This window comes from Emydura macquarii, unplaced genomic scaffold (genome assembly GCF_026122565.2).
Source record: "Emydura macquarii macquarii isolate MOO-44397 ecotype Brisbane River unplaced genomic scaffold, CSIRO-AGI_Emac_v2 contig_3451, whole genome shotgun sequence".
Classification (NCBI taxonomy): Eukaryota; Metazoa; Chordata; order Testudines; family Chelidae; genus Emydura; species Emydura macquarii.
Window position 1 is genome coordinate 1284877 of NW_027133588.1, and position 21739 is coordinate 1306615.

Genomic DNA, 21739 nt, shown 5'->3' on the forward strand with positions numbered 1-21739 from the left:
TTCTCCCACATGCTCTCGGACGGCATTTATAAGTCAGCAATAATAAATCAGGCTGAACCTTCCAGGGCAGCGAGAGTGAAGGATCGCCCCTCCCAAGACACCTGCCTGGCACCCACAGCTGAACTTCAAACGTTCTCAGCGGGAGGCACTGCCTCCTCCCGGCACTCTGCATGCAGAGGTGCACAGCAGAACCGGGTTTGCTCCCCCGCCGCAAGACCAGTGAGACCTGGACACGTGCACAGTAAATGCATCCTGGTCTCAGGAGTCCCTTTTCTAATCTTATTGCTGACTTCTGAACCCTCCCTCCACTCTGCATCTACCACTGCTGAGCCTGCCACGCAAGGAAAGAGACTCAGAACAGCACCACAGCCGCTTCGTGGACTAGCCGGCAGGGGATGCTCAGAAAGGAAGCAACTTCCTCATTGAAAGAAGGGGATTGTTTCAGGCAAGCCCAGCTGTGGTTCTGATTTTGCAGACCCACTGGTGCTCTGTCCCACCGACACCGCTGGGCCCCACTGCTTTCCTTTCATACTTACAGGGAGCAGATAAAGGTCCCCGCCGGACTCCTGCACCGGATATCCTCGTACTCCTCGTAGATTCCCCGCTTCTGCTTTCGGTTCACGTGGTCCATCAGTTGCTGAACTGTCATACACTTTGGCCCTGGGACGTGCACCGAGCCATTATCCCGCGGGGAAACCAGCGGCACAAGGATCAGCTCATCTAGCGGGTCTGGGTGGCCATTCTGCTGGGGGAGGAACCGGCAGTTCCAGCTGACAGGGTCCAGCTTGAGGGTGCCCCCTAGGTATTCTGGGAGACATTCCCGGGGCAGGTGTTCCTTCAGCTCCGACATCTTCACCATCTGAACCTGGGGACCAGAGCGAGATGGGATGGAGAAACACAAACCGAGCGAGGGCTTGACACCGCCTGTACGCGACAGGAGGAGAAAGGGTGAGGCTTGCTTGAGACAGTGGATACCAGGGATGGGATGCTGTCTGCCTGGCTGGGGCTAAGAAGTGAACCTGTCACCTGCCAGCTCTTGAAGCCATTACAGAGCCAGGAAAATTCCTCACAAAGGATCACTGAGTAGCTCCCTTTCCCCTTGCTTCCCTTGTTCAGAAATCTGTTCTCTTCAGTGAATGGCGCTGTTCTGAAATACTCCACTAGGGGGAGTCGGCCTGTCCTGGGCTGGTGCAGAGCAGAGAACTGGGGTTTGAACAGCCAGGATAGAAAGTTAAACAGCTGCCTTTCCTGGACTACAAGGATGGACTTTTTTACTACTGGTGAAAGGTCCACATTTCAGGAGGATGCTTTCTATTCACATCTCTAATCAGGCAGGATGGGGAGTTCATGCAATTCAAAACCGTGCCATTACAGGACCTGGGAAGCATTAAACTCCAAGTTCCATCCAAAGTTATTTAAGGATACTGATGAGGTTGCAAGCTATACGTCCTCTTTGGTTAAGCAACATTATTCACACTGTGACAAAGTATTTACGTGACAGCCCCATAGTTTTGCTAGTTATCTGAAAGAGGAATCCTTCAAGGCAGGAACTCTGTCTAAATAGCATAGCATGCTTCGGGGGCCATAAAAAGAATATACACGCTGATTAAATTCCTTTACTTGGAAATGCCACCCAATTTCAAGGTCTGAATACAATCTCTTGTTTGTTGATCAAAAGAGAATTAAAGAACTGTCCTTATTTTCCAAAAGGGAAGAAATGGTTTCAGACCCTAAATGGTTAAGAGAACTTGTGGGCAGCCCTAGAAATTGAATGTGAAACAAAAAAAAAAATAATTAAGAAGAACTCTTATTTGCCAATACCCAAGGTCAGGTTTCTGAGTGAGATGATGGTATCTCAACCCCTTCTTGGAAACAAAAGCAGGAAGCTGCATTCCTTACAGTAATTTTGATGACAATATAAACACCATAACTCTGGGAAGGAATGCAACTCCTTGCTTTGCTTTACTACGTCTAGGTTCTCGGTGTTAGGTGAGAAAGGAAACCAAAGACAGACAGCAGGCGGGTGTGATACAAGCCACCTGTGCAGGAAAAGCCCAGAAGCCTGGTCAAAGGACTTTGCAGATTAAAACCCTTCCCCCATTTAGTCTGTTAGAGTATGATCTGCAATATGCCGAGTGCCCTAAACCCGTCCAAAAAGTCAGGACTGGACCTTTAACTTAAGGCTACCTATGAGTTCTGACAGACCTGCAAAGCACGTACACACGAGTAGTTACACTGACTTTGATGCACTATTAATCTAGTTAAAGTTATGCACGTTTATGTGCTTTGCTGGATTGGGACCTAAAACAGGTGATCGCTGTTTATTTACACACACCCTCCCCCAGACGTTAAAAACCATTTAATTTCTCCCTTTAAACATTGATCATTTACCACCTTTTTCCCCATTGTCGCTGATGCTGGCAGCTGCACAGGAAAGGACGAGATATGGGGTGAGATTTTTCCAAAGGGCTCAGCTTTGGCTTAAAGTTCTTCCTATGTGTTTACATAGTTCCTAGCACAGTGGGGCCCTGGACGGGATTGGGACCAACGGCCACAATTATCATACGCATTAAAAACAACAAGAGAGTCCAACTGGAGATTCTGGGCCAAGGGGAGACTTGGAAGCTCTGGCAGCAAGACAGCACATCACGGTGCCAGCAGGGCAATGGTGTGACCGTTTGCCCAGACACAAAAGCACTTTGGTACAGACACATGCAGGCACAAGCAAGCTGACATTCTTGCAAGTTCAACTGTTGGGCCTGGTTTTGAGTGCGCAGGGCTAACCGATCCTGGGTGTGTAGGACACAACCCTTTTGGTTTCAATGGAGCTGCTCCCGTTCGCATGTTTGGTGCATTTAGCTCAGACTCCAGCTTCTTTAGCAACACTGCAGCCTTCCCACAGGGAGACCACTCCAGCTGCCATCACTGGAACACATGGGCCAGCGTGCCATGAAAAGCGTTGCAGCAGAGGTTTGGGGGTCAGCTATCTAGTACGCAGAGCGTCAGGCTTCGCCTCACAGACAGTCTCCCTGCGCGACACGCCCTGCTTAAGGAGAATTTCCCCAGGGCAGGGACTCTGAGTCAAGGCTTTTTCCCATGTGCCAGCACCTCCCAACCCCTGGCCCATGTTTTACTCACCCTTTCTCGGAGCTTCTCTTTCAGCAGGAGGCTGATGATGGAGTAGGGGACTCGGAACCACATAGGGGCACCCACGATAAACACCTTTTTGAGACGAGCTGGGAAGGCTCCCTGCAGACATACAGAGGCATTTTAAAACCACTACCTAACCCATGTCTTCGCCGCTCACAGCCAGCAGGGGGAGAAACAGCACATGCCTGGGGAGAAATTAGGCAAAGGGCCCAACAGGCAAAAGGCAATTTAACTGGAGGAAAGAACATGCTGCTTTGATTCTTTGCTCTTTAGGAAGTCACAGCAGTGGCGCCCGGATCCCCTGCTGATGGGTGCATTATAAATGCCTCGCTGTGTTACACACAACCAGAACTTTGGGATCTTTTTTCCTTAAAGCTCAAGAGTTAATTTGTTCTGGATTACTTGATTGTTCTGTATGGACATGAAAAACATTATGGTTATGGCTTAATTGTCAATGTGTTTATAGGGAAAGTCTTGTGTTGAGAAGATTTCCCTGTGTAATAGTAATTGTCAGAATATTAAACAAAAAACAAACAAAAACCCTTGGATTTGTTTAAATTGAAACATTCACAGCCATTGCACCATGAAGCAGATATACACTAATAACAGCAAACACTTCACATTATATAGTACTTTACCACCCTGATCTAAAGCCCACTTCAGTCAATGGTAAGATTCCCACCAATTCCAGTGGGTTTTTGATCGGGCCGTACATGTCCAAAACACTTTACAATCATCAACTAACTCAGCCTCACAACTCCCGCTTTGAGGTAGATGGGGGAAAACCACTATTCTCCCCATTTTACAGATGGAGAAACTGAGACTAAGAGGTTAAAAGACTTGCCCAAGGCCACACAGTGCATCAATGACAGTGTTGGGACTACAAATCAAATCCCTAGTCCCAGTCTTGTGCTCTAACCGCTAGACCACACAGCCTCAGTCTATGTAGCTTTGGATAACAAATTAAGTAGAGCAGAGATATTAGTATTTGAAAGAAGTCATTGGAAAGAGGATAACTTCCCACAATTTCCCACATCCCTTACATGTATAGAACTGGCAAAGGCTTTGACTCCTGCTAGCATTAAGAGGGGAGACGGCTATGTGTCCTGAACGCTCAGGGTATAAGGGAAGGGGGGGTTCAGAGAGCTGCTTCACTTTGCAGTCTCTATCTAGCTACATATATGGCTGTCTTCACAATCCTTAAAATGGATTTTACCCCCATAATACCTCTGTGAGGCAGGACAGGGCTATTATACCTGTTTCACAGAGAGAAAACTGAGACACAGGTAGGGTGACCAGATGTCACAATTTTATAGGGACAGTCCTGATATTTGGGGCTTTTTCTTATATAGGTACCTATTCCCCACCCCCATTTTTCACACTTGCTCTCTGGTCACCCTAGGCACAGGATGGATTAAGGGACTTGCCCCGGTTCACATAAGAAGTTTGTGTCTAAATGGGGACTTAAACCTAGGTCTGCCAAGTCCCAAGCCAGTGCCCTACCCACTGTGCTTACACAGTCTCAGAAAGATGCAGCAGGAGACAGCCTCTGTTCCCATCACCCCCTTCCCCAACTTTACCTTCAGCAGATTGAGGATTTTCTTGCTCAGGTCCAATTCGAAGTTGGTATAATGGGAACCCGCCATGTCATAGATGAACACCAGGCCATTTCTCTGCGTTTCGAAGCTGGAGATGTGGAGGAGAGAGAGAGAGAATTATCTCCCGCACTGGGTGTTCAGACCCAGCTAAAGCACTGATTCAACCACTTTTACAAAGCTGGGCTTTAACCCCTTAAGTACCGCAATGAATTTTTTTTTTGCAATGAGAGTTAAAGAGGATATTCACTTTGAACAAGAGAGGCCAGATCCTCAGCGAATTTACACCATGGAGACTCTGGCCCTCAGTTTTTATTAACCGAAAACCCACAGAAACTCAAACGGGACATTTGCACTATAGATTCTCGGCTCAGGTGGCGTTTTGGCAAACCCCCTGCTGAATTCACGTTGGAGTCTGTAGGACTTTAAGTCCACGCTTACATGTTTTGCTGAATCGGGTCCTTACTACAGGTAAGACACAGTAGTCTGGCAATCAAAGTTAAGGAGAATAAAGACAAGAGGGATGCTGGGATATCAGGTGGTATAATCATCATCCCTATAAGAAGTTTGGAAATCGCACTTTCAGTGTAGCATTTCTACTACAGAAGCACCTGGTCAAAACGAGAACAGGAGCTGGCCCTGCTGTTTTAAACAGGATCTGGCCGGTAAGACAGCTTAGAAAGAGACCACCTGCACTGCAGCAGTTGGAGATCTAAGGGAGCCAAACTTGGCCCACAAACTGCCCGTTATTTTCAGAGCTGCAGCCTAAGTGCCAGGTGCATGTCAAGAAAATCACTCATTGAAACTGTGCAGTGAAGTGATTGCTCTCACAACCATTCGGCAGGTTAAGAAAGCCAGGGGCTGGTTTGTGCGCTAGCAAATTGATCAAGGCACCCATTGCTTTTTAATTACTCCTTGCTTGTGATTAATGTGTGTATAAACAGCTTCTTGCCTCTCAGTTCAAACAATCAATAGGTTCTGCAATGAAAAAGAAAATCTGTAGCAGGTAAAAACCTGTTTTTTCCATTCATGCTGAAACCAAAATTACCGTTCAACTGAAAACAGGGAGTTTGTAAACCAGGGATGGGCCCCTTCTCTCTCGTTTTTGTAATGCATGAGACAGAGATGGAAACTCAGGATGCTCATAGGCAGATATGGCTGCAGTTATATATCTACTTGCAATGCGAGAAAACGCCTCTATCTGGGGACTCCTTGAGATCAAGTGGGATGTTTTAGAATTAGGGTGCATTAGTGAACCAGCAATCTTTGCACTGCTTAGATATCCGCCCTTCCAACCTCCAGTGCTGCGGGGTATAAGTCTGACCTGTGTGTCTGCCCCAAAGAGGAGATACGCTCTTGGGATAATGAATTCCTCTATGCAGTAAAGCACACGCTTCCTCTGCAGTAAAGCACTCACTTCCTTTTCAAAATGTAGCTCTATACAGTAGACTATTCGTGTCACGAGTGCAACAGACATGGTACCATTGCCATCCCATGAGCACTCCCGCTGGACCTGGTATTTAAACGCCAATAAAATGCATTCATGTCATATGGAGCACCTGACACGCATGTCAGTTCAGAGATAAAGTAGCTCAAGACTCAGCCTGCCCAATTGTGTTCAGACATGGCAACTTATCGGCTCCCGAATTGCCCTAGCGCAGTGATCTTCCATGCTCTAGGAACTGCAGTCCCCCAGGACGAGCAGGGTAGGGAAGGGATGAATAGCTGAAAATTTCCTTTCGCTTTTGCACTAGGAAATCAAAGCCCTTAAACTGGGTCAGCCTGTCACGTGTCACACAGCAAGCTCCCTGTTTCGTTACGATAACCTTTGTGCATACTAGCTTCTCCTAGGCATGCTATTGTGACATATAAAATAAGTATGCTCCCTGCTTCCAAATGCGGGTGCCCAGGGAGAGAATACCCTCCCTCATCCCCCCTGCCAAAAATCCTCCCCAAAAATCTTAAGGGGAAAACATGGCTCTTGTCTCTTTAATGCATATCAGAGCCAACAACTCAGTCAGGGATTATGAGACCACGGCTTCCTTGAACACAGTCAAAAGCATCAGGCGTGCGAGATCTTTACGAGTTTTAGCAAATTTCTCAGGGAAGCCAGGTGGGCCTAGGGATTTTCAGTAAGCTTATTGCAGTGCAGTGAACTGTTCCTTTGCCGGCCTTTGGTCTTTCCGACTGAGCTCCGCACAGACAGTTCAGAAGAACAGAGTTCATTCTGAAAGCTGGGTGAAAACAAACAAATAAACAGCAGCATTATGGACTTTCAACCAGCTGAGCGCTGGGATTCGGCTAGATATCCCAAGATCTTATATCTCAACATATGAATGCACCTGAGAGTTTGCATTGCCTGAGAGCAACCATACCACAATTACAGCTTGGAGATTTCAAATCCCTGCATTAACAGCACAGATTCAATTAATACTGCTCAGCATTTCGGCCAAACTCCCCTTGACTTCTCTTCTTTTCGGACCCAAGAGAACTAAGTTGGTCTTCAAGGACAGCTTCAAGAACATAAACCACATATAGGGCATCTTCAAAAACTAATCAAGGGCTTGTGTGACTTTCAGTGCAACCTCCTAAATAAACTTAGTTATAACACACCTGCAAACTACATTCAGAGAACATTACTAAGGTTGCAAAGTCAAGCACTCAAAAGATAGGAAACACCAGAATTACAGGTGCCTATGCATTGAATGAGGCAGAGGCCCTGTGGAAAAAATAGTATGTGATCACAACCCAAAGACTGTATCATAATGCATACACACAAGGGGACCAAATTAAAGTTTCACAGCTACCTTAATTCTGACATTTTCTCTCTTTTGCATGCTTGATTTTACAACCTCAATAATGTTCTTGAATATAGTTTGCGTGTGTGTAAGTGCTTAGGTTTTCAAGAAAGGGAACTGGGGAAAAAAAACAACGAGAGTTCTGTGGCACTTTAAAGACTAACAAATTTAATTTTTGTAGGCATAAGCTTTCGTGAGACTCAGCTCACTTCGTCAGATGCAGAGGTAGAATGGTATCAATGCTTATGCCTACAAAAATTAAATTTGTTAGTCTTTAAAGTGCCACAGAACTCTCGTTGTTTTTGCTGTATACAGACTAACACGGCTACCCCTCTGGAACTGAAAAAAAACAAAATTCCATCATGCAACATCATATCAACATCACAACGAGATACAAAGGAAAAATCAGCCAAAGTAGCAGCACTTATCCATCATGGGATCACCGGTCACGTGGCCAATACAACTTAAAACCCCCACTGCACTTTCCCACTAGACAGAAATCCTACCCTGTCGTGTCTAGGTCTCCACCAGTGTCTGCTCAGACAGACAGGCTCTGCAGTAGGCCTGGAAGATCAACTAATACATTAATATCCTTTTTATATTAGGAGATATGCTAATGTCATTCAGATGAAGCAGCTCAGGTTTGCTTTCTTATCTCAAATAGCATGGGAGTTGAAAGAGACAGATCTGGTGGGTTAGAAGAGCCAGGAACTCTTGGAGCAAGTCTTAAAAAATAAACCCACAGCCTTGGTCCACAGGCCCAGTCCTGAATGTACTCACATCCATCTACAGCAAGAGACACAGATGGAAATGCTGTAGTGATTGGAGGCAGAGGGGAGGGAAGTCAGGATTTCCCAAAATGTCCATGACATTTTGGATACAAATCCCTGCTGTGTATTGTGCTCCTCGATTGTGGAGTTCAACACAGAGAAAACCGTCCCGTGCAGACTGCAATAGATGTTACAGGTATTAAAGCCCATCTAGGAACAGCAAGTTGAGCGGTCAGGAGTTGCGTGCTGCACAAGTCTGCACTTACCTCTCCACAGCTCTGTCCAGCAGATAGAACAGGGCCTGGAGCACCACGTGTTGGACGCTTTTATTGGGATGGTGTAACTTGGCGGTGAAGAGGGCGATAGAGGCTCCAGAGGGGTCCCGCGCACTCTAGAAGGTAGTCGGGGGAGAAGCATAAAGATCAGACAGGCAGCAGAACAGTCTCTGCACAGACCACGAATGGCAAAAGGCTCTTTGGGACAGGGACAGTGTCTATCTGTGTGTCTGTACAGCACCTAGCATGATGGTGCCTTGCACGACCAATAAATAATGATGGAGATTTCATGCTGCAGCAGACTGGATATGCAGAACTGTGTGCCTAAAAGTAGTAGACACGTGCAGGACACCCCATACAGAACTGCCCTGCACAGACCTCTGGTTGATCTATTTTAGGGTGAAAGGGGAAAGTAGTCTCAATGCTCATTTACTTGTGAGCTTCCCAGCTGTGATCAGCGGGGGACAATAAAAGCAGGACTCACATCCATGGTGGAGAAGAGAATTCATCTCCATACTCATTCCATCCTATGAGCCTCCCACTAGTCTACTGCACCCTTAAAGTGAACCAGAGGAGCTGCAGAAAGTTGATCTTTAGCTGGCATTTTCCCCAAACCAACCAGATTGCCACAAGGGAAGGGGATCAGTCCAAGGAGTTGCTAACGCCAAACACTGCTGCACAGGAGAGCCGGCTCAGACACACCCTTTGGACCCTCACTGCTCAGGATGGCGGTGAGCTAACCACTTCTCCGAGAGGCTGCCACCACGCGCGGGGTGGAGGTAGGAGGAAAGCGTACGCCCTAAGGCACTGACGCAGCCAATGGGAGAGGGAGAAAGGAGAGACTAAGGGGGGGAAAAACAACTGTGAGCACAGCTCCCCCTTCTTCAAGGATCCCACCTGGACCACCCCAAAATCCTGACTCCCGGCCTAGGGTCACAATCTCATGAGACAGAATGGTGCAAACACCAGCCTGCATTTCACCTGCCGAGACTTCATTTTCAGTGCTGCACAGCTCTCTCTCCAGGCTGCAGGCTCTTTGGACGTGGATAGGGCTCTGCTTGGATGAACTGGGCCTATGTGAAAGAGAAAGACCAGGGCACGCTCTCTCACTTACTAGGATGGTGAACTTCCCACTGAGTAGCTCAGAGCGCAGAGGTTCTTCATGAGGTTTCAGCTTCACAATTCCTTCCTTCAGCCTGGTTTCCTAAGGGGTCAGAGGCACACAGCAGTCACAGGTACAGCACATAGCACAGGAAGCAGCTTCTAATCAGCTGCCAGTCCTATTTCCTACACAGCTGGGAATCATCACAGGATTATGGCCACCATCACCACCCAGCCACACCTGCTCAGCATCCAAGTCTCACGCAAATCTAACCTAAACCAATTTCCAGACCTGACGACAAACTCTGGCCACCTTCTCACATTCCTGAGCATGGCTAGAACCACCAAACACTGGGTGGGCCACCAAATCTGGCCTACTAGCCCAGGACTGGGGTTGAGGGAGAGGCTGGGAGGCAATCCAGCTTGTCCAGACGCTGCACATAGCTCAAGGTGGTTTTCTATTTGCTTTAAAATGAGGTTCCACTTTAAGACGTGGCTGTATAAAATGGCACTTTCCTCACTCAACAGCCTCTGCTCCGGGGGCTTGATCACAGCTAGACCTGCTCACGGTTAGTGCTTTTCACTCCTGTTAGTCCTGCACAGCCAGTACGGCAGTGGGAGAGCGAGCTGCCGTCTGTTCTTCCTTGTGCACGAACAGACCTACTTACTAAGTTCCAACCCCCGTCACTTACATCTGGACAAACCTGCTAAAGGCAACGACGCCGACAGGTCTGACTCAAGGGAGAATGTGCCCTACGGAGCCTTTTTTTTTTAACTGGAAGTGATGCAGAAGATGGAAAGAACCTGGCTTGATTTCCAGAACACAAGTTGGATTTGCAGAGCACATCTTTTTACCAGTGAACCGAGTACATCTGATGTAGGATCACAGAGAAAAGGGAAACACAGTGACCATTCAGCGCAGAACCATGCTTTAAGCCAGTGGTTCCCAACCTTTTTGGCTCGAGGGCCACAGATATAATTTATACAACCCTGAAGGGCCACTAGTCTATGCCGGCAGGTGCCCCCCCACCCCCCACTGCAGCCAGATGGAAGGAGTTCTGCAAGGAGGTTGCCTCCTCACTGATCTCCCATCCCCTTGGATGCAGCAGGGAAACTGCACACGTCTTATAGCCCCGTGCGCTCCACCTGCATTCCTAGGCAGTGGCTCCCTTCTGCAGCCAGGGGGACGGAGATCAGTGCTCCCCTCCCTTTGGCTCCAACAGGGACCCCAGCACCTATGGATCTAGGTGGAGTATTTTGCCATGCTCCCCACTACAGCCAGGGGGAGGGGAGCACTGATCTCCCGTCTTCTTGGCTGCAGTAAGGAGCCTGCACCAGTCTTTTAGCTCCACGCTCCACCTGGGTCCATAGGCAGCGTCTCCCTTCTGCAGCCAGCAGAAGGGGAGCCACAGGCCACTTTGAAAGCCCTTATGGGCCACAGGCTGGAAACCATTGCTTTAAGCCTTATGAGAAGGCCATTGTCAGTAGTGATTGGTGGGGAGACATCCTGACCCAAGACACTGATTAGACAACAAGCTCCTTGAGAAAGGCGCTAGAGTTGTCCTCTGTCTCTCGTATGCCTGATTCAGCGAGCTACTTCAGCATGTGCCAAACTTAGACCCTTTGATATCAATGGGACCAGTCACATGCTTAGCATCAGGCACGTTCTTTAGGTCTTTGCTGAATCAGGACCAGAGGGAGAACACTGGTGGAGTTTCGCGGTGGCAGAGTTCATTACAAGTCGGTTCCATTACATACGTGTATTTCACATGAAAAGTTACCAGCCCAGGCACCAATACACTGACCCACCTTTAACAAGATGCAGATGTTACTAACGACAATAAAATTTCTGGCCAGGTAACAGACCGCAAGTAGGACTTCAAGGCCGATGACAGCGTGTGTCAGTGCCCCCTCAGTTTTGCCCTGACCCTATGAGATGCAGAGTGGGGTGCTACACTTCCCATTGACTGCTAATCTTTCATTGTACTAAGGAAGCACGGTGTAGTGGCTAGTGTATGGCACTAGGCATCAGGAGTTCTCTTCCTGACTTCACCTCGGACTTGCTCTATAACCTTGCACTGAACCTTACTATGCTTCCATTACCCCAGTCTAAAACTTCCCCAGCTGCAGTCAAGCCAATACTCTTCTGGCCTCTAGAACAACCAGGGTCTCCAAACGGACTTTTTACATTCACCCTTAGCCAAGGGAACACATTACCTCGGAGAGAGTCAGTCACCTCTTGGTGTGATCAAGGTCTTACAAACCGGGACCTACATTTCCAATATCTCACGCGTATCTGTATCTAGATGACTAGGCCTACATTTTGCAAAATGACCAGGGATTTAGGGAGAGACCTGAAAGGGCCTGATTTGCAGACAGCGCTGAGCACCTGCCTCTGAAGGCTCACACCCCTTTTAAGGTATCTCAAGTTAGGGCTTCAGAAAGAGGACCCCAAAAATCCCTCATCACTGAAAAAAATAAGCCCAACTGTCTTGATGCAGATACCACTGCAACCCGCAACAAGCGATGTGCGTGGCCCCCAGTGCCAGGCATTGGATGGATGCACCTGGGGTTGCTACATGCCCAAAAAATATTACGTACCACACCCTGGTAGCGATAGATGCTCAGCTTAAAACTGAGGTACCTCCTGTGCCTCCCGTGAGCTGTGGCCCAGAAGCAGCAGACTGGAGCTGTGACAATCCCTGGGTTTATTTTGGGCGGAGACACAGAGACCCTAAGAGTTTCAGCTGCCATTGTATCCTTTGGGGGTGTGGTTAACCCACTAGCCAGATCCAAGAGCAGAGGATTCTGGGTGTGTGCGAGAATCCACAGAGAAGCCATGTGGGATTCTCTCTCTCTGGAGGTGTGTTCAAGTTTCATAGACTGCAAATAGGACAGAGGGTTCCTTTTTAATTCAGAATAAAAATAGCAGCAATAGAAACCTTTGCCCCAGTAAGGCTCTGGCACCTGGTCTATAGCTCCCTGTTCCAAAAGAGAGCTGTGAACATCTCCTAACAGCTTTGCCTGAAGAGGCTCAGAACAGATGTGTAGTGAAGTTGTTCAATGCAGGACTGGAAGACACTTGAGTACTGTGGTGATGAGCATGGTATAGAATCATAGGACTGGAAGGGACCTCGAGAGGTCTTGGAGTCCAGTCCCCTGCACTCATGGCAGGACTAAGGATTACCTAGGCCATCCCTGACAGGTATTTGTCCAACCTGTTCTTAAAAATCCCCAATGATGGAGATTCCACAACCGCTCTGGGCAATTTGTTCCAGTGCTGAACTACCCTGACAGTTTGGAAGTTTTCCCTAATGTCCAACCTAAACCGCTGTTGCTGCAATGTAAGCCCACTTCCTCTTGTTCTATCCTCAGAAGTTAACGAGAACATTTATCTCCCTGTAGAACAGAACAGGGTTCCTGAAAAGGGATGCGGAAGAACGCTGGATGTTGACATGGCCTAGAACCACCCAGTTCAATAATTCCTAGGACACAGGGTCTGCAGAGGTTTCCTGCTATATCTGTAAAAACCGTGACCAAGCAGTGGAAAACAAAACCTGTCTGAAAGGGAACAGTTTGGTGGGGATGGGCAGGCGTTGTCTGGGGTTTTTTTGCTATCATCATCCTGGCAAGATGGTTTGAGTGGATTTTGTGCCTGGGCTGCTGAGCTTTCACAATGATTCTGCATGGCTGATTTATATCCTTGTAGATTTTTTTTTTACCAAATCAAAAAAATATCTGAGAAAGAGCGTTTGAGGGGATCACTGTTCCCCCCTGGAAATGGGAACAGCTTTTGCAGCGCATCACATCACTGAGCAGCACGGAAAAGCACTGCCTGATTTCAGCTCCCTTCACCAGGACAGCGCTGTCTCACATACCCTGTAGGAGTGAAACAGCTCGATCGCTCGGAGGACATCGAACTTTCTCGCCATGAGGAACTTGACAGCCACGTTCCAGGAAAGCGGAGATACATTGTACTGCACAGTCCACTTGTTAATCTCCTCCAGGAACTGCTTGGTGGCCTGTTTTTGAGAGAGAGAGAGACATGGTAAGGCAAGACACACACCAGAGTTTGCACACACTAAATACCAACGGATGGGGAAAAATCTGGTACAGAAACTGTTCAGAAGTCCAGTCTAACCCCATTGAGTAGCTAAAAGCATTACGTGGATCAGATAAGTAGGTGACACATAGTAAGGCAGATTTGAAACAATGAAGTGAGACGCAAGGAGATGCAAATCACCAGCTCAAAGCAATCTGCAAAAACAGGCAGAGAGACAGGATGATTGGATAGCTGGCAGTGCAGCTGTACCGTACCAGGCACCAATCACGTCAGTCTCTCTCTTTTCATCATCAATCCCAGCAGCCAACGAGAATGGTTGGAACAAATACGCTCTCGCTGATTAAGCAATAAAAGAAAAGGGAATATCACTGGCACCTTGTTAGCACCAAGTCACTTTTTTACCTCAATGCAGGCCTCCAGAGTTTGCAATGCATATTGCTTTCCCTGGCAGCTGTGATAAGGCAGGAGCAAGCCATAAGAGGGCTGGGTCATAGCTATGTGTGATTAGTTAGACAAGCCTCCTAGGGCTGGATCGGGAACGCCACTCAGTGCTTTTGGAAACCCCGATGCCTTTCCTCTGGATTGCCAGTTGACAGATCTCCTAGCCTCAGCCTTGCTGGATACCAGCTGAGAATAAACTGGTACCACCTCCTGATGATGTCAGGTATTGGAATCCCACCAGACTTCACCCTACCAGAGTCATAGGCTATTACTGTCTCAGCTAGGCCTCACTTTAGACCCAGGTTCATCTCCTTCTTGTTTGAGGCAGCAGTGACACATCCACGGAGAGAAGAAGTCAGAGGGACAGGCTGGGAAGCAGGTTGGATTTCTGACAGGCTGAGCAGCATGTTTGAAGCAAGTGAGATTTGTTGTGTACCTGCAAGAGGTATTTCTACAGTGTTTGAAAGGAAACCTCAGAGGTCTTTGCCTTCAAATATGACAGGGAGACAGCCGCTGGGAGGTGAGAGCAATTCTCCCAGAAAGAAAAAACATGGGTTAAAAGCAGCCTCACCTATGAGCCTGTTAGTGCCCCAACCCCACGCATTCCAACTGGAAGACAAAGCCCACCAAAACTGGGTAGATACCCGAGTGCTCTGTACAGGAGGCTGGATGACAAAGACATAAGGGCCATCAGCAATGGCTTTAATAGCCATATCCCCACCCACTTTCCACACCGCATTGGCTGGGAACCAGCCAACGCCAAAACAAGGCTTAGAAACGCAATGAGGACTGAAACAGCAAACATCCAAGTGACCAAGAAGGAAACAGACTGACGCCTTGGACAATCCAGGCCAGGCAAACAAAGAAAGCCAAGGGCAAAGGAAGGAAGCAATTAAACCACAACCAGACATATAGGGCAATCTTCTGCTCTCTGCTACATCTTGCATCCCAGTGGAGTCTGCAGGAGCTGGATGACAGAGTCAGGTCCCTTGAGGGCTCTCTAAGACAATGGGTTGCTTTTCTAGCCATGACCATACTTTTTTTGCTAAGCTCCTGACGGGATCCTCCAAAGATCCCAGCGGAACAATACCCCAACGATTCTGCTGTGACAATACATGAAGGACCTTTCCATCCTCGCTGGGCTAACAATCACTTCAAAAATAAACCACCGACAATAAATCCGTAGCTATAAGAAGCCAAGAACCCGCCGCAGAAAGGGACGCCTCACATGGCAGGATATAGGATGGCTCTCCATAAAATAAACCACACGTGTGATTAAGTCATGCCACTTTCCTTCTTCAAGCTATCGCAGCAGTGCCCACGCTCATAATTTGAGTGCAAGGCTCATGACAGTTAGTGCTTTCCATACAGCCTCAGCACCTAGAATCAGGTAAATATTCGAGAATCTCAGCTTCTAGTAAAACACGAGATTATTTTTTAACACTTAGGCTTGGCTATACAGCTGTAGTTGCTACCCTAAATCCTCTTGTCTCTATGGCGTCATCTTCAAGAGTCTACATCCCATTTTTGCTTTTGAAAATTTTACCCCCATGAACAGGGCACAGGGGTGGGATTCAAGACAGCTGAGTTCCCTCTCTGACTCAATCACAGCCATGGGCAAGTGACTTTACCTCTCTGGGCCTCTGTTTCTCCACCTTTCCCCCCTTTGTCTGTTTAGACTGTGAGCTCTTTGGGACAGGATTTGTTTCTCAGCAGGTGTTTATACAGCACCTAGAACAACAGAAGCCCAATCTCGGTTGAGCCTCCGTGCACGACAGTAACACAAACATCAGATAATAATAACCCCTTTTAAACTAAACTCCTCCCCTGAAATGGCCTCAACTCCAGAGGGCAATTGCTTGAATCTGCCTCCTGCTGGCCAGGATGTTATTCTTGGCTCAGAGCACAGGAACGGTTCTTTCAGGTTTGGCCTGTATATTGCCCTTTGCGGGAATAACCTGATCTATACAATGGTGGATCTTTATAGATTTGACGGCTACACACATGCCACTTACTCTGCTCCATCCCTCGCAACAGCAGCATCAGTCTCGCAATTTCCTCTCTAGTTTTTGTACCTTCCCCTTGAACAGAAGAGAGGGTGGATGCAATTAGCCCAGCTCTGTGGGGCAGGATCGGTCTCTGACAATATGCTTACACAGAGCTAGCACAATAGGGTCCCAATAGTGACTAGTGTTTCTTGGCAGTCCCATAACACAAATAATGATAGCAGCCTTTAAAGGTTGGGAAATAAACTTTGCTTCCAAGGGGAGAAAAAACAACCTAGTAGGTTCCTCCCCCCCTTTTTTTTTTTTTTTTTTTTTTTTTTTTTAATTTTATGAGCGTCTACATCATTCCCAAGTCCAGCAACAGATTGGAAAGCTTTTAGATACAAGAAACTTTTGTCGACTTGCAATCTGAGAATGAAAACTTTGATCCTACCAAGTTAAACGGGAAGCGATGAGAACAAAGGTATTGTTTCCAACAAGGCAGAACAAGAAGAAAGTCACAGAACTGCCCGAAGGGAAAACAGGCGGAGTCACTAATGACCAGAGACAGGGGCATGGCGAGTGGACGGAAACCAAAGAAGGACAAAGACAACCGAATTTAATACTGTGTCAGTTTTAGATGCCTCTCCAAGCAGCTCCACACTGGTTGAGTAAATGTTGCAGGGTGCAAAAAGCGCGCGCGCGCACACACACACACGTTTAACTTTAAGCATATGCATAAGTATTTGTATAATCTTCATAATAGGCTAGGTGCTGAAAAAAACAAATAAATTGGTACAAGTGAATAGATATCTAAGGGCAGATTCAAAAGAAAGCGAGACCTAACTAGTTAGTAGACTGAGTTTTACTTACGGAATTGCAAATTTGCACACCAGGGCCCCTTTTATGTTTGAAAAATAAATATGCTTACAGCGTGAGTCACAGAGTATGCATTTAGGGTTTCTTTTCACAAAACCTTTGGGGGGTCTTTTGCGGTTGGTGGAAATCTTGCACCACCCTGTAGCTCTTTCATCCACGCCACTAAAGCCCCCATCAAACACATCAACTGGGATAAAGCAGTCACTTTGCAAGATAGCAGCCACATGGACAACCAAAAACTCACATCATGGTGGTTCAACTCCAAAAGTTTTGATAGCGCATATAAACTTACAAATAAAAGTTAGGTCAGGACCTCAAATATAGTTTAAGAGGAGGGTTTGGAACCAGAAAATCCAAAGTGACACCACTTGTTCCAATGGAATTACTCTGGATTTTCACTGGTGTAATACAATTAGAATATAGCCCTCTCTGGGTGTCTCCCGCATTCTTTGTTTAAGCTTGGGTCAGCAGCTGCAGAAGATTAGTGCTACACTCCTAAGTGAAAGCACTTTCCCAGCTGCATGAAAACTGACTAAGAATGTGCATTCCTAGTCAGTTTATCTATCCATCCAGTCAACGCAGCTCCAATAGCCCAGTGATGTAAAACCCATTATAACCACTGGGGGGGAACGGTCTTGTTCCTTGCAGTATGGAACTCAACACATGCATGAAATAAAACTTTTCTCTATGGGAAAAACTTCTCTTCCCCATAGAGGGGAAATTAATTGCTTTTTCAATAAATGCAAAAAAAACAACAACAACCAACCCTAAAATTAAGCTCTTAAGCCATTCATAGACCACAGGGAGGAACTGAAAGCTTACAAATACATTATCAAAGCAAATATTTGAAATTCATTTCCTCCTTCATTCAACCTGCCAAGACCGGAGTTCAGGATTCTGTTGTTTCCCACACAAGAGCCAGTGACAATTCAATGTCCTAGAGCAGAGAGTTTAAGGGCCTCTACTCCCTGTTGTGAACTAAAGGGTTAGTGAGGTCATTGGCTTTCACAGGAGAAACACAAGGACTGTTGAGCCAAGGTCTTGGCAGGTTGAAATAAATATTTCAGTTTCCTTTTTACAATGCCTTTATTTGTACTTTCAGCGCTACGCACGTATTGTGCAAATGATTTCGAGCCTAATTCTGCTACGAGCCACCTGAAGTTTTTCTAAGACACCTGTCTGTTCCCCCCGGTATCCAAACTCCTTATTCAATAACTTATTGGATTTGTTGTTGTTAACCTTTGAATCTCTCTCTATGGGCACATACCAATCCCAGTTAAATGTGCCAGCATGGATCCACCACCTGTAAATACAAACCTCCCACAGCCAGACAAACGCAGTCCCATATAAACAAACTACTTTTAGGTTTAGAGAAGCCTTAAAGAAGCCACCAGTGAAAGCTGGAGGGACTGGGAGGGGACTGATAGAGGAGAGAGTTGTATATAAAGGGTTAAATGATAATTTTTTTTAAAGGCACTATGTTTTAAAAACTGGAATTCTTTCTAGTTCCATCTTCACCTTCAGGATTCTCGTTGTACGCCTATGTCTGTTTTAATAACTGATGACAGGGGAATCGGGTCTCTTGTAGTTTAAGAAATAATTAAAGATTAATGTTTTCAATTCAATCCCCCCTTTATTTTTTCAAAAAAGTGAAGCACTCCTTTATCATGTTTGCAATGCAATGTATTTGTGAGACTCTGCTGTGCAGTAATGTGAAGGTTTTATAACCGTAGTAGCATGTGATTTTCCTGTTTTGAAAACTTAGTGATTTCTGTCTCTTTCTCTTTCTCACCCACTACTGCTCTTAACACCGCTTTATTGCTTAAAAGGTACACACACAAAGGACACACAATCCCTCCCACTCCTTTGCTCTAACACGCAGACCATCTGGTGGGGTGTGTTTTAAGTCAATTATTCAGGATTAAATTATGCTTCCCACCTCCCTCCCCTCAAACAAACCCGAGTAGAAAGGATGCAGCCAAACACACACAGACAAAGAACTAAAGTCACCCAGCCCACGACACAAAACAGGAAGAGCAGTTCTGACATTAAGGAATTTTCCATTATACCCAGGCATTGTGCAAGAGCAACAAACAACAACAAGTAAAAGCAGCTAATATTGGCTTTCGTGAATTAAGGTCACAGTGGGAACAGGAAGAATTTGGAAGCTCACAGCAGTGGTGTAGGATGTCAGGCAGCCTGGGGAGCCTGAAAGCTCCCAGCGATACAGGATGACTGGAATTATTCTGAGCTATTCAGCATGAAAAGCTCCTCGGTGTTAATGACTTCCTACGGGAGGAAGTGAAGGGCCTGAATTTATCAGCACTTCACCAGCCATGTGTGACTGGCCTGGGCCTGGAAACCTATGGCTGGAGGGACACAAGGCTGACGTCATGATTCCTAACACAGTGAAAGCACAAGATATTTGCTCTTGCCATGTTCCTTCCATTCGCGCTGGCTGACGCTAGTTATCTCGCCAGCCATCATGGAGCAGCTTTTCAGTTATCCATGAACACAAACTATTTCCACAGCTACACGCTCACGGGGCCTTGCCCGAGTGAGGATGTTAGGAGAAAGTGCCCCACTAGTCGTAGCAACAGCAGGCGGGAGCCTTTGCATAGGCAAGGTTATGATGAATGGCACTCCAGTGGTGCCCAGAGGTGCCAATCAAAAGTCAGCCCCCCCCCTTGCGCTGGGCTGTACAAACAAAGCCAGCAGTGATTTTAAAGAAGATTGAGCGCCAAGCCCGGAGTGCGAGCTCCCACTGTGGCGATTCCTGGTGGAGCTGTACCAGTGTTAGAGAGGGGGGAATTTCCCACCATGCATGTAAACATGGCCACACGGGCTATAATTAACTAGTTTCTTTGTGCTACATAGATCCCAGTGTTCAGACCTACCTAGAGCAGAGCCCTCTCAGCACTGAACTAAGACTCCAGCAGCATGAATTTCTTCACAGCAGTTTCCTATCAAAGCCTGCTAGGACTCCAGCAGTGTGAAACTTCTCAGAACAGAGCTTGGTCAACAGTAGCTACTACTCCAGCAGCCTGAGCTCTCTTACAAAAATGCTCTGCGCAATGCCTGTCCCAGCAAAGGATTCTGGCAGCTCCCTGGCAGGGTCAACTGAGATTCCAGGTTGTAGGAAAGCAGTCCGCATCCTGCCACACTAAACAGTCTTTCAGCTAACATGAAATCATCCCTTCAGGGGATACCATTTGCAGTGGCCATCAAGTGCTAAGACACCCACTTTCCATCACTTCTCTTTTAATGATCTCTATTCCCATTCCCACCCCCCCAGGAGGATTTCAGTACTGTGTCCTTCCTTCCTGTAAACCCTCTGCCTCCTACAAAATGATCTCAGCTGGTCCCTCTTGTTAAATACACAAGAGACTCAAACAGGTGCTAAAGTGTCTCATTCTAATGCAATTATTAACACAGGCACATCCTGTTTCCAGCAGATGGTACTTGTGTTTGGGATACTGAAGGCCAGAATGAATGAGCAGGAGGAGGAGCAGGGGAGGAGAAAGGGTGGCCTTGGTCCTTCCCCCTAGTCACACCGCACATTAAAGAAACTCAGCAGCAAGCCAAAACTCACTGCCAGCCAAGACACCACAACCACTGATGGAACCAGAAGAGAAATTGCAGCATCAGAGCTCCATCAGAGAGCACTTTATTACAAATCCCACTTACCCCCAGCTCACATAATTACCTGAAACTGATCACACTCTGGACTCCAACCACCAGGAACTTTTATAGGAAATTTTAAGGAAAAAAAAAAACCACACACACATTTTCAATTATTTCTGAGATATCTGGGAGAGGAGGCAAATGGAATTTTTAGCCATTAAGAGAACAGATGTTTTGTATCCAGATTACTCAGACTTAAACTAAGTCAGTAAAAGTGCTGTTGCCTAAACATTCTTTTGACCTTCCACTGCAGCACCGGGTGAAGATGGGAAAAGCTGGGTTTAAGTGTCATTTCAGCCTCCTGAATTCTAGGGGGGCAAAGGGTCTGCCCAACCCCTGACCTAAGGACTGCTCTAGTTTATGCTCTGATTTCAGGCTGAGGATAGCACAGTGCTTTCCTCATAGAGTTAAGCACACATTAACGTGTATGACTCTCTGTGAAGGCAAAGATACTGGTATGTGAGATCATTCTCCTAGCCTCCTGAAGTTGTAACTGATGAGGGGTGGTTTGAACTAACCAGCTTTTCAGTTCTGGAGATCTTCGTATCTAGATACCTTTTGCCTGGGGAGATCTTTTTGCTTGCAATAATTACCCTCCTTAACTTTTCAGTTTATCCCCTGTGCAGTGCTTTACAAGAGTTCAGTAGAACTAGTTCCATTAGGACTATGCAATAAATAAAGCTACTCACATATGCAAGTGTTTATAGGACTGGGCCTTCAAACTGTAACAATAGTTGTGTAATAAAAATCAGATGATACAGCAGTTATATACGTACATCCTGGGATAAATAAATTATGGGAGTCACAGAATGGCAAAATTGGATGAGTCATTTCTGAGAAAAGAATCAGTGGTCTCAGTTCCCAGTGGATAGGGCCATCACAAGACAACCAGCACCATAAATGACAGCCTTGTTGGTTAGTTCAAAGGGGAGAACACAGAGTGAAAGGACATGGAAAATAAACTATTTTCTCACTGCGAGAGCTGATCCCTCCACGTC

General features: G+C 46.7%; 1 protein-coding gene across 4 annotated transcripts in view; it reads right to left on the minus strand.

Annotated features, from left to right (window-relative positions):
* Positions 1-21739, minus strand: part of PTPN9 (protein tyrosine phosphatase non-receptor type 9) — a 41352-nt gene that overhangs the window by 7577 nt on the left and 12036 nt on the right. For 3 of the 4 annotated variants that reach the window (XM_067534652.1, XM_067534651.1, XM_067534653.1), the window contains 6 exons: positions 13568-13711; positions 9703-9792; positions 8580-8704; positions 4731-4836; positions 3139-3249; positions 537-865 (listed from right to left, as the gene is read on the minus strand). In XM_067534652.1, the coding sequence (XP_067390753.1) occupies positions 537-865; positions 3139-3249; positions 4731-4836; positions 8580-8704; positions 9703-9792; positions 13568-13711 (905 nt within the window). The other variant, XM_067534654.1, reaches the window with a different exon arrangement.